This window comes from Trachymyrmex septentrionalis, unplaced genomic scaffold, assembly GCF_001594115.1.
Source record: "Trachymyrmex septentrionalis isolate Tsep2-gDNA-1 unplaced genomic scaffold, Tsep1.0 scaffold235, whole genome shotgun sequence".
Classification (NCBI taxonomy): Eukaryota; Metazoa; Arthropoda; class Insecta; order Hymenoptera; family Formicidae; genus Trachymyrmex; species Trachymyrmex septentrionalis.
Window position 1 is genome coordinate 222,762 of NW_017305392.1, and position 14,186 is coordinate 236,947.

The following is a 14,186-nucleotide window of genomic DNA, read 5'->3' on the forward strand; positions in this document are numbered from 1 at the left end:
TTATTTGAACTACTAATTGGATATAAGAGATTATGAATTGTAAATAATAACAGATTTTTTAAACATATTCGTAAAAGAGAGATCAGTTAAAAATGTTAATTCAAAATATAAATCTGTAATTAATTACATTCTCAATGAAAGATTAAAAATTATTTACGGCTATAAATTCCGGCCTTAACTGTTTTTATTTTTTTTTTACTAATATTTTTTTTGACGAATTTAAGTTAAATACAAGCAGTTATTTTCACAAAGATATAACTTATAATTTCATCATAATATATATTTATATATATTTACATGTGTGCAGAAGGCATATGAATTTCTTTTCTCCTTTATCACATATCCATACATAAAAACTCAGTTAAGTTGAAATTTGTGAAAGTAACTGCGGATATAAAAACTACTAAAAATTATATACTTCTCCGTATATAATCTTAAATAAAATTAATGAAACTGTTTTTAAATAAAAATTTAGTAATATCAGATGAATGATTTGATAATATTTCCAATTAATTTGATTAAAAGTTAATGAATATTCATCTATTATATCGGAATATATGTGGAACGATTCACGGATTAAAATATATTTAAAGAATTAATTTATTCAATATGCTTATTTTTACATGATTTATTAAATTGTATAATTTCAATTTTATACAAAATATGTACTACCGCCAATTGTTCGGTCGATAGCTCTCGCGACATTTTTTCTCAACTTTTATGTCGCGCGCATTTCCTGAAACCTCGTTATCGACAGGATATCATGTTTCCGAGATATACGATTTATAGAAAAGTGACAGTATTAAATTTAGGAGGGAGATCGTATAGACTATCAATCGAAGCGATTTGTTGAACACCGATTTAATAAATTGAGAGTATACATCCTGACATTAAGATATATATTATATATACATATATATGATATTTCTGCAATATGGCTGCAATTATATTTATAATTATAAAAATGTAATACAGCTAAATGTTACTGTAGCAAAAATTTAAGATAAGTAGGTGTTCTATAAATTTTGTCTTTTTTGTTTTTGAAATATTAACACAGGAAAGTGGGAGCTTTTGCTAAGCAGAGGTAAAAGATTTGTTTTTCGTGAACTTTGCTTATCGTGAGGTGAAAGGACGGAAAGCAAATTGCGAGGGCTTTCTGCCTAATGTCTTTTTCTCGGATGGCTTGCGGTGGTTCTGTCAGGATTTATAGAACTCAAAAATCTGTCGAGAAATTTCCCCCACGTAGAGAACGTTTTACTATATAGGGATCCTTTGAGAGAAATTCCTGGAAGCTTTACGGTCGTGAAGAGAGAAATGGGTTCTCACCTCGTAAGGGTTCGCAAGATCCGAATCCTGTTGCCAATCGCAACAGGAGAATTCGAAACGAGTATCGGTCCCAGGACGAATAGCTAGACACGTTCTTCGCGGTATCGTTCCCTCTTTTATCTGTACGAGATACAACATTCGCTTTGGAGATAGTCTGTCGACGAAGCAAGATGTCAAGTAAAATAAAAGTGCAGCGAAATGAATCTTTAGTTAATAATAAAGATAACGATGGAGCTATAGATAAAATATTTTACTGTGGAGTGTACCTGCAATAATAATATAATAATAATTTTTGAATGCATATGGATATACTTTGGTGTGTGTTACGTACACTTTTTTTGTTTCTATATCTTTATTTTTGTTTAATCATCGCAATTTACTTACTATCAAACTGTAAGATTTCTTTTGTTGTTTTCTGGTTGGGAACGCAAAATTCCTAACCTATTCCTTCCTCACATTTCAAAGCCATTATATTAACTATTAGTTACCAGGAAGCAAACGAAATAATGTAATAATTGAATAATCCTGCTTTATTTAATACATATTAATAAATATCAAAGTAGAATACAAAGAGATAAAGAAGTTTGGGTTGTAGAACTCTGTGTGAAACTTCTTGGGACAAACCTTAGGTAATTTTTGTTCACATTGTGAACGCAACACAAATGTTTAAATTGTTCATTATGCTTCTTCGACAGGCAATGACGTACAAAGATCGAATTACGATCTTGGGATCGAGCCATGATCGATTTACCGAGTATAGGCGCGATAGCTGTCTTCCGGTTTATCAGTCTCCTATCTGGCCACAACAAGGATGACGCATATAGCATCCTTCCTGAATGCAGGGGGCCAGCGCCAGCTTTCGGGACGAGATGGGCTATTGATATGCGGTACGCGTGGCTGCCATCGAAACGCTTTTTCCAGACGCAGGAAACGGGAGAACGCGATTCAACGGGTGCGATTATGGTCGATTGATTCGCAACGCTGCACTGGCTAACCCAGCGATTCGACGGCGAATGCGAGCAGAATGTGCCGATGGAGCCGGACGCGGTAATAGGTCCTCTTGGACCTATGATTATTTTTTAATAGCTGGCTTAAATTTCGATCTTTTATCGCGTACAACTTGCATATTCAATCAACAAAAAAATCACACACCAGCAAAAGAAGATAAGTGCATAAATGGAGGGCCTAATTATTTTCTAATTAATACGTATAATAATATTCTGCAACTGTAGGTACAATCGGAAATATAATTATTATGTTTTTCCGCACGAAGAAAATACACAAACGCATAGTTTATATGAGTAACAGCGAGTAATAGCAGTTTATATAAATATAGCACAAGTTCTATATTATTTAAATATGATATTCAATACGATATTAAATTCCAAAATTGAAGAATTTGTTAAATTAATTGTGTTTACAGACTTGACGAATATGTGTATTTACATTAATAGTATGTATAACATATTGTATGTGATCCTTTTTACCACTTTTAGAATTAATACCTTGTTTATATTTTACATTTTTAACTTGATACTTAATTATCTGTTTCATTATTATCACATATTCACATTTGTGAATTTACATTTCATTTAGCAGCTGTGCATGCAACTTGCCATTTGATGGCTTAGAAATCATAAATGTCCAAGTCTATTCTACTGGGTCTAAATGCAACCAGACGAGTCTATAGCAGCTGCTACAATACCGTTAAACAAACCTACGTGAAAGCTCAATCAAAGCTTACCGATCTCCTCGTCACATCATTCCACGACACTATGCTTGCCGACTCGCAAGCGGTACAATGCTATTCAATCCCGTCGTGAATTCTATTTTGTCAAAGGCCGCTTCGCGATTAACAGCTCGCTGGCGAATGAAAATTAGCGGCCTTTGCTCAAATTAACGACGACAGGCAAGACTTGATTAATTCCGACGCTACTTCCTCGCGCGATGAATGCGTGGCGGATTAAGAGCTGCGAGCCTGCGAGGACACAATTTCGACGCAGCAGTTATGGCGTGGGATTTGAAGCGGTCGAAGGCCAAAGGGTGAGGAGAGGAGAGGACAGGTAGGGGAGAAAGCGGGAGGAAGGGGGAGGGGGGGTGGTGGTGGGGAGGCTATGGAAGCGGGAGGGGGTGGATATATCCGTAGAGTTATGGCTGGTATGAAACCCATAGCAAATGATGCAGGAATACGTGACTGGCAAGCGAAGCGCGTTGCGCTGCGTCGGGTCCGGCGCGGGCGTCCCGATGACTGCCTGCCTGCCTGCCTGCCTGGTCGGCTCGATGTAGCTGCAATCAGCAACGTGCACCGTCCACGGCACCGAAATAAATTCAATAGAAATACGTTGCGCGTCGGCATACGACAGCTAGGTCGCCGAGAGTACGTGCGCGCATGAAAAGTTGGATGGGAGCTTGATCTTCGACCGTGGATACGCGGCCGCCGGTCAACCCTACCCCTTCGATCAAACCTTTGGGAATGAAATCAATTCCGCAGGATATCGGCTCGACAGAAATTGCCTATATTATTCATCCAATTTGATTAATAGATTAAAATGATAAATAAAATTTTAAATATAATGCAAAGTTGCGAGAGCTCATTTTTAACGGCTGATGTGCTGATCATGCTCTATCATCGAATATCTAATATCTATGTAGAAATAAATGTGCGTCTATTATTATATATAAGAAGAATTTATGTAATATAATAAGGTAATGATGATAAGAACGTAATAGAGAGAGAGGTTATATATTGATATAAATTAATTTAATCAAAGTAAAATCCTCGTCATAACTTTCATAAAACTAAAGCCATATGAAAACAAAGACGCTGACATTGAACACTAACGGTGATGAATGCTGATATATTCAATCAAGGGGATTGGCGTGATCTGCGGAAACGTCGTTTGAGATCGAAAGGGAGTAAATACAGCTGGCTGCGCATACCATCCACATGAAGCCTTATGGCAAACATATTGGATCATCGTGGATACGATACATCAGAATTCCACTCCCGTCTCGTCGCTGTCTCCACGTTCTCCATTAAATTTCGCGTAATAGGACCGACAAGATGTCGACTAAGCGGAGGAGCCCCCGCAATTTGAAAGGTCGATACTCGATTTCCGCGACACGACTTTCGTTTCAGAGTCGCCGTCTCTCTCGAAAAGAAAGTTACATTTTCGCAGCCGAATTCTTGCAGGTCCTTGAACGCGTAAATATTTGAGCTTATACGAGTAATGTAAAGTACGTCAAAAGTAAATTGCTTTTCATCGTTTTAAAGTTTTAAAGTTTTTTCGGAGAATCTACTCTCTCTTTTCGATAACGGACTCATTTACGAATCTGTATTTGTTTTCTTTCTCAAAGATAAACATGACAAATCATGTTGAAAGGAAATAAAACATTATTTAATAATATTTCTTTCAATAAAGTGTAATTCTAAAATTATGCTAAAATATACAGATTATATATATATTATAATAAAAAATATAAATATAAATATATTAAACTTTGTAACAACAAATGTTTTTCCTTTTATTTATAAAAAAAAAATTTTTTTTATTAATAAAAAAGTTATGATAAAATTAAAATTATTGCAACAATTATTATTGCGACGATATACCAACACGATAGAATATAATTATTTGTAATGTAGTATACGTAGACGCTTATGTTGCATTATGAGAAAAGAGAAAAACAGGGTAAGTGGGGTAAATATGCCACACTTAAGCGAAATTAGATTTTTGACTAATTATTTGTTCAATTTAACATAATTTTACATACTGATCTTTTTCTTCCATTCTTTATCTGTTATTTGTATATGATTGGAATCAAATATCTTTATTTTTTATTATTAAAAATAAAGAAACACTGAAGTGCTGAAAAATGGATAATATGCCACCATACAGATAATATGCCACATACAAAAAAATGCTAAGTATAACATTTATTTTGTTTTTTTTATTATTGTAGGAACACATTATTAATGATTTTTTAAGGATGAAAATAAAATAAAATAAATTTGTAACATAATATAGATAATATAAATATAAGGAATATAAGTAATAACTTCGATAAATTAAGTTATACAACATATAAAACTTTGACATACGTTTTTAACAATAGAAATATATCTTTTTATGAACAGTCCTGGTGAATCCATTTACAGTAACAATTAGATATTATCCAACTATATCTTGGATCTTCTTTAAAAGTAAAAGTATGTAATGGATAAATACGAAACGTATAAATAAATACGTAGACTGCTGGAAAAGCTTTCTGCAAACAATATGAAAAAAAAACATGTAAAATTCAATAAATGGCTTTATTGTTTTTTCGAAGTATTCGCCTATAAGATCGATACATTTTTGCATACGCTCGAACCAATTTTCGAAGCATTTTTTCCACTCTAAGGTTGTAACCTCAGAAATCAGTGTACGAAATGTTTCAACAGCTGCTTCAGGCGACTCAAATCGCTCACTACGCATCTTATTTTTAATGTTTGGGAACAAAAAGAAGTCATTAGATGATAAATCAGGTGAATACGGACAATGAGTCATCAATTCGACGTTATTACTGGATAAAAAATCAACAGTTTGACGTGCTGCTTTGTGACAGCTTGTGGCGTTGTCATGATGAAGGATGATGCGACGATTTCGGTTTGTTCTACGCAATTCATTTATGACTTCTGGCAAACAAATTGTTGTATGCCAATCAGTATTTACAGTCCTTTGATTCTCTAAAGTCACGGTTGTCACATGTCCGAAGAAACAAGCAATCATTTGCTTGGCAGCACTGCGTGAATGAACAACTTTTGTTGGTTTCGGTTCATTTTGAAATACCCAAACAGTGAATTGTTGTTTACTTTCGGGCTCATACGAATAGATCCATGTTTCGTCCCCAGTAACGATGTAGACCAAATTTGACCGACCTCGGTTGAATTTCTTGAGCATTTCTTTGCTCCATTTAACGCGAGTTTGTTTTTGAGCTTCGGTCAAATTGTGTGGGATCCAACGATTGCAAAGTTTCCGTACGCTCAAGTGATCATGCAAAATCGTATATATTGCTTTCATGTCAATGCCTAAGGATGCCTGTATCTCGCGGTATTTTATATGCCGGTCTTCTTCTCGCTCAATCATTTCACGTACAGCATCAACATTAGTGGCAATAGCAGACGTGGATGGACGACCTTCACGGAATTCATCACTAAGAAAGGTACATCCACGCGGAAGTCGGCAAACCAATTATAAACAGTCCTATTGGATGGTGCTTTATCCCTAAAAGCCAAAGTCGATCGATGCATTGTTTCGGAATTAGATTACATTTGTAATCGTAAAAAATCATTGCCCGAAAATTTTCACGCGAAATTTCTATTTTCTTACAAAATAACTTCTTTTAAAATACTATGCAAGCAAAACTAGTTGGCTTGGATACAAACTGTCAATTGAATTATAGGTTAAAAACGTCTAATTTTACGGATATGATAGTAACAGAACGTTGGCGCCAGTGGAAGTACTAGATTGCAGAAACTTTTCCAGCAACCTATGTATTTGTTTTACTTTATATTTACATAGTGATACAAATAGTCTAAAACCGAAAGAAAAAGGCTGTAAGCCTAAGATTAATCGTTATAAGTTAAAAATTGAAAACGTTAATAAATAAAATTGTCATTTAGCTAAATATAAACTTTAATATGCCGGCAATAAATAAAACAAAACAAAAAAACAATCCATTTCGATCCATATCGGACCATTATCAATGTTAACAAGAAGCAATGAAAATATTACAACGAGAAGATACATAAAATTATAATTCGCTTTCGATCGCAGTATTAAAGTTATCGATAATATCGCTCAGTATGCAGTAGATATTAATCAGAGTGTTGTTAACAGTGTATTCCTCTGGTAATTTGTATGTACTATAGAGCCATAATTATTTCTGTTAAAGAGTACAAATATAATGTAAAAATATATTAGGAATAAGTAATAGTAATATAATGTAATGATAGAAATAACAATCTAAAAAGCAAGAAATAAGAATAAGAATAAAATAGTAATATATAACAAAGAAAGTATACTGAAGAACATTAATAAGAAGTTATGCGATATACAAATTATATATAATAAATTTAGTAGCAGCTAAATTAAATGAGAATAAATACCTTATGAGTGTATATAATATAAAAAAGTCGTCTAATCTTATAGACAATGCGACGAGAGTGAAAAATGTCATTTCTCTCAGACGTTCAGAGACAATATAAAATCGACATTCTAAACGGGAAGATTGATGTGGTATACTAGAAAGGAAGAGAAACATAAGAGGGGGAAAAGTAAAGTAAAGGGAAGGGAAAATGGGAAGATGGGAAGTAAAAAGAGAAAGAAAGCAATTAAGAAGGAGAGAGAGATTGTATAATCTGTAAGTAAGATTCAAGTAATGATTCAGTCTCATTTTGTTTATTAAAACCTTGTTTTTTGTCTTTTGATGTGAATCATTTTAGACACTAATCTTTTATTGTACGAAGATTCGCAATCCACAATTTTCACATCTTTCCGTTTAAAATTGTGATCAAAATCGTTGATACGATGATCGGTTATGACAGTAGGGGAATCAGTATTTTTACTAATATCAGAGATATGCTCGTGTAATCTCTTAATTTTCTTTTAGTCTGACCAACATAGCTCGCCTCACAATCGTCAAAAGAAATCTTATATACAACGTTCTGATTAGATAGGAGATCTAACTTGTCTTTTCCTCTCTTAATAAGACTTTTTAATGTGTTTGGGGATAGAAAAGGCTAGTTTGCAATGAAACATATTAGAAATAGGAAGGAAACTTTCGGAAATAGACTTTGACGTAAGGGATCCTAAAATATTTATCTTCAACTTGTACATTACATGTACTACGTCTATTATGTATATGGAAATTTAATCTTTGTTCAATTGTAAGAGAAGATAAATGAGAGAGGATAACATTTAAGAAAATATGAATAGTGTTTATCATATTTTTATGCTGGAACCGCGGATGTGATAAAAGAACAAGTAGTCCAAGTTCCACTAATCAAGAAAATTCAATCCATTAAAATGGGTTGAAAAACTGTATTCTCTATTTAGAATTTTGAATTGAGCAATAAATCAATATATGTAATACAATAATAAGCAAATAAATAAATATTTAAGTTTATTTATTAAATATTTGTCAATATGTACGAATATCCTGTCACAACAGAATTATGAGGCAAAACATTTGTTTATAGCGCCCTAACCTATATATTATATTAGAGAAAATGTCTACTGGCATTTTACTCTAACAAAAGTGGCACATTGCCCCAAGACGCCATTTCATCTTATGATGAGCCTGTACAATACGGCTATTAAGAAAAGGAATCATGTACTAAATATTTTCATTTTTAACCTACATTAACAGATTAACAAGTTAATCGAGCTAAATATTGTGTAATGTTTAAATAATAACTTACATAAAGCACTATAAAAGTTATAAGAAGCACATTTTTGTATACCATACCGTCATATTTACCTCATATAAACAATACTCTTACTAGGAAATTTTTGATACTTATGCAACACGTTAAGCATACAATTGTAAATAATTTTGTGGCACTAACGCAAGCGCTGCTAATCGGCATCATTGTTAAACACAGCGAGTGGCATATTTCCTCAACTGGCGTATTACCCGCAGTTATCCTATTTCTTGAGCTAAAAGTTGATTAGAAGCAGTTTATTGATATAGAAATATCATATCTATGTTAAAGATGTATTAGGTGAATAGTCTCTGCAAAAAGTGACTGAAATTGGAAATGTATACTTTCGTATAAAAATAAATTATATACATAATAAAACAGTTTAATAAAGTCAATATTTATACTACAATTTTATAATTTAAATGAAAATTTGATCACTTTGTTGTAATTATTTCTTGCAAACATGTCTACTTCTTATTGAAATAATTTCAGGTTTTAATCACCACCAAAGATTTTGTATTTCATTCAAATACATAAAAAAAAATCTGTAATTTTTAACTAATTTTTTTTATTTTGTTAAAAAAATATTTGCAATACATTTTTAATTGCTTTCGTGTATATTTTCTGTAATGAGGTAATCATCTGGAGGTGTTATAGAACGAGAAAAAGAATAAAAATTTAGTAATGTAATTAAAATAGACTGCATAATATTCCCTATATATATATAACGGTATATTACCTATGTAAGTCACCGAGAGAGTTTAGATAAGAATTAAGGGATAAAACAAAAACATTTGTATTTTTAACTGATCTGCTTTGCGACACATTCTGACGACGTGTTTTCTTGTTGCAGTGAAGTACCTGCGGGAAGTGACGCCGTACTTCAGGAAGGCTTCGATCATCCAGGAAGTGGGCTGGGAACTTCAACGCGGTTTCCTGAGCGCGACGCCACCGCCGCCAAAGTCACCACCACGAGCGGATACTCGTTATCTGCCATTACAACTCTGCAGACTCACCAGAGCGCATCCCTCTTCCGATCCCGGTAAGTCTTAACACCGAAAAGTCGATGCGTGGTTTGTGCAGCTCGTCTGCCATGTAAAGATTAATTCGTCGGTTGTGCGGTTGGATCTGTGACACCCTGGCTATTTCCCAATATGTTACAATGTACCTACATGAGGATTACCACACAAATATTTAACTCAATGTATCTTTCATTTTAAAGCAATTTGTTACAATTTAAATTTGACTTCTGCAAGGAACTCGGAGCGGGAAAAGGACGGTTTTATTAAAGGATCCAAAAATTTAGCTGGACACAGGTCTGAAAATAATTTTGTTGGACCATCAAAATAATTATGCGGAACGTTTAAACGTTAATTACGATGCTACAAAAAATTTTAACATTCTAGTAGCCAATTTAAGCGTCCTGCATAATTATTTTGATGATCCAAACAAATTTATTAGACCTATATACAGTTAAATTTTTAGATATTTCAGCAAAACCGCGTTTTTCCGTGCACATATATAATAACGTTTTCTTATTAAAAATGTGCATAGCATTTGTCATAATTTTAGACGGAAAAATCAGTTCTGTTGAAATATCTAAGAATTTAATTAGATACAAATTCGAAAATAATAATTTTGTTAAATCATTAAAATAATTATGTATAAGGATTCTTAAACTGATTGTTAGACTGTCAAAACTTTTTGCAGCATCATACTTGAGCATCATTTTGACATAATTATTTAGACGGTCGAACAAAGTTATTTTTAGATCTGTAACTAAATTTTTAAATACTTCAGCAAAATCGATCTTTCCATACATACATACATGCTTGTGATTTTATGTAATAATTTCAGTATCATTAAAGCGATTAATGACAGTACTATTTATTTCGTCGTATTTGAATGGACACGAAATATTAGCTTTATCTGTAAACTCTTTAATCGGTTCTTATTGAAAAAGCCTTGATATTTTTATTTTGTAATTTCTGTTTCGAAATGTCTTCGAAAATCTGTCATTAAGTAAATATCCGGCGACTTTTATATAATTCGTATTTATTAGAAATTATATACTTATTAATGCGCGACACCTTCCGTTGTATTTCGACATTAATGTTCAACAAATCAACAAATCTTTCTTCAGCGAAAACAAGAAAATGAATTAGGAGTCGTTAACTATAATTACTTTATTGAACTTCTCTTTTCTAAAGGAGTATTGAAGGCGATTAAGGCGAGAGCCGCCGATTACTTCAAATTTAATCTAAAACTCGAGGATGTTCAAAGGAAAATAAACGTGAGAGAGGAATGGAAAACGCAAACGGATTGCGCGTTTTATCGTCTTGATTAACGAAGTAGTGCAATCTAGATCGCGGTTGAAGAGTTTAGGAGAATCGGGAGAGATCTCGTTTACCTATTTGCCAAGCGCAGCGACGGTGGTAAATGGCCTCGCGGCAGGATAAAAGTCCAGTCCTTCTATCGGAGACAGTCGCCTCCCTCCGTCTACGTAGTGATAAACTGAGGATGAGTTAGCACGAAGGGAATATCTCTCCCCCTTGGGCTCGTAGTGAGTTAATGAAAGGCGAATGGCTCCTTAATTCTGTAAAGCTTCTCCGTTCTTCTTCTCTTCCCCGTTTACTCTAAGCACGCCATCTCCGTTCAGGGCCGCTCGTGCAAATTTTCACCTCTTGGGGATTGTTAGCGGTGGTCCCATACGTGGCACGCAGTGGTTGTTTTATTTGAGCCGTTTAGTTAAGTGTCTCTACTATTACAGCCGTATTGTCCGTTTACTTCATTGTCATTCCTGTCTCGATTGTTAATGTTTATTTCATTCATGAATACACGATAAAATATTTTATGAGAAGAAATTATACATTGTAACTATATGAGATTTAAAAAGCTTAAAATAGTTAAAACGAGGGAAGTCTGAAAAATAGTAATTGAGGATTAATAATTTGTAACGTACCTACAATTATACGTATTTGGTATCAAATATATATAGTCAAATATGTGCGTTTAATCAATTCTTCTGCACCTTAAGAATAATAACTGAAAGCACGGAGTACGACATACGCTATCGTATATAGAAAGCAAGACTGAAGTTAAAAGAACGTCTGAGATTGAGGAGTTAAATCCGACCCTGGGACTCTCTCTGGACTGAAAGAAAAAGCCGCGAGAGAGAATAGCCGCGCTGTTAAGAGAGGAGAAGGCAGAAGGGAAGAGACAAGTGCGGTCGGCGCGGGTGCCGAAAGGGGTGCTGACAGACGGGATGGACAGTAAGGGGTAGCTGTAAGCTAAGAAACGCAATCAGAGACGTGCCGTATCTCTTGCCGGCATCTCGCTAAGCTATGTCATAGAGTAACTGATATTTCCGTGCGTTGATATTTCTTAAATCAATTTAGTAGCATCCGCACTGCAGTAGAAAAATTTTAGCGCTAATCGTAATGAAATTGCAATGGAAAGTAATTTAAACCGCGTTTAATAATCTCAAGACGATGTGGCGTTATCATTGGATCGAGAATGGAGATGCCTTGTGTTAGATTCGATTTTTCGATAATTTTCAATCGTCGGTTACTTGTAACGATCTCGCGGACAGCGAATGTGCAGTTGATGAACGTTCTGGTCAACGGTAAATTTTACGGCCGTTGCAGTAAATTTTATGTCGTTGCCGCGACGATGATTGCATTCATATTGCCCCGATCGATGAACATGAATGATAACAGAACGATAAATTCGACATGCGCTGCGCGCAAACCATCGTAATCCTTTTGCGTTAAAGTGTAGGTAAAATCTCGATCGTCGAAAAATGAGATTTATGGTATTAGGAGGGATGATTATAGGAAATCGACTGGAGAGGAGAAAGTTGAATGTTTTTAGTATTTATAATTACAAACACATATACTTTCATCAATTTACTAACGAGAGAATCTCACAAAGTGTCAAATTTCTAATTTTAATGAAACTTTGTGTGTGTGTGTGTGTGTGTGTGTGTACAGATTAAGTATATATATACAAAACGGATGAATTTAGAAAATACCAGTTGTAACAGAATTTAGAATATATTACTATTTATATTATTTAAAACAGTTCTTTGTTAAGATATAAAGATAAACTTTTAAGGTAAAAAAATATATTTTATATAAAAGTTTCATTATAAAATTCTTTGTTTATCTATACGCGTCAATAATATTTTTTAAAGATAATTATTTTTCAAATTTATATTTTTAAAGTTACAATATTTTTATGCAAAGTATTATTAACGTAGATAAATAGAGGCAATTTCACATTATAAAACTTTTATGTAAAAAGAATATTGTTTATCTTAAACATCTTTTTGAATAATTTTTTTAAATATAACAAAAAAGTTGAAAATAGCTTTTGAAAGGGATTGTTTCACCCCTTAAAATCGTTTATTGGCCGCAGTTAATATTTTTTTTAATTCACCTATTTATGTAACCTATATGTATGAAAGTTTTATTAAAAATTGAAATCTTACACTTTTTACGAGGGTCGTAAGTATCCCTCGTAAGTATCTGGGGCTGTACTTAAATTTGCATTTGCATCTGGATAGCATACTCGCTTTGATTTCGATCTACCGCAACTCTTGCTTCTGCATTTGTACCTGCATATATTTAAGTGTACAATTATATTGTTGATTATGATGTTTGAGATAACGATAGTAAGAGATGATACTAAATGCTATGATGCAGTGCCACGTGCAAATGAGCATACCTATGTAGTGCAAGCATGGCCTGTGGCAAAAGGAGAACAAAAGCGTAGCATGTCAGAGAAGGGCGTAAAAAAAAATAGAGAAAGACGGTTTTGCTGCGTTGAATGCGCGTGTTTACACGATGCCTGCGACCGCGAGCATCATTTTGCGGTTGAAAACGTTCAGTTACACTCGTCGCGCGTTGGAAACAAACAGGCGGGCCTGTATTCGTCGCCGTTTCGAAAGCTTGCCGGGGCTTTTCTAGATCATGAATTGCAAAAGCCGGTGTTCTACTAGCGGCTGTCAGCTTCGTAAATCGCTGAGATGAAAATGCACACGATGTTTCACATTTGACTCGATTAAATGGGCACACATTTGGCAAGAATGCGATAAACCGTATTGTACAATATGAATTTAAGCAAGTTTTGTGCCATTGATTTCGCAAAATAATACGTTACAGAAACTCTCTTCAAATAAACTTATAATTAAACTATTAAAGGTACTTGTATTATACTATTTAAATGAATTTACACTTATTTATGGAATCTGTGTCTCCTGATTTTTTACGTCATGTGCGTGCGTGCGTGTGTGTGTGTGTGTGTGTGTGTGTGTAAATAACATAATTAAATAATAGAAGGAATTAAAATTTTAAGTAGTACGCATTCGTTACCGAAACTCTCTTCCATT

The 14,186-nt window shown here is 33.9% G+C and overlaps 1 protein-coding gene across 1 annotated transcript in view; it reads left to right on the plus strand.

Moving 5' to 3' along the window:
* LOC108748585 (beta-1-syntrophin) overlaps positions 1-14,186 on the plus strand; it is a 283,761-nt gene that overhangs the window by 165,487 nt on the left and 104,088 nt on the right. Inside the window, exon 3 of the mRNA XM_018486825.1 lies at positions 9,648-9,836. Within this exon, the coding sequence (XP_018342327.1) occupies positions 9,648-9,836 (189 nt within the window). The remainder of the gene's footprint in view (positions 1-9,647; positions 9,837-14,186) is intronic.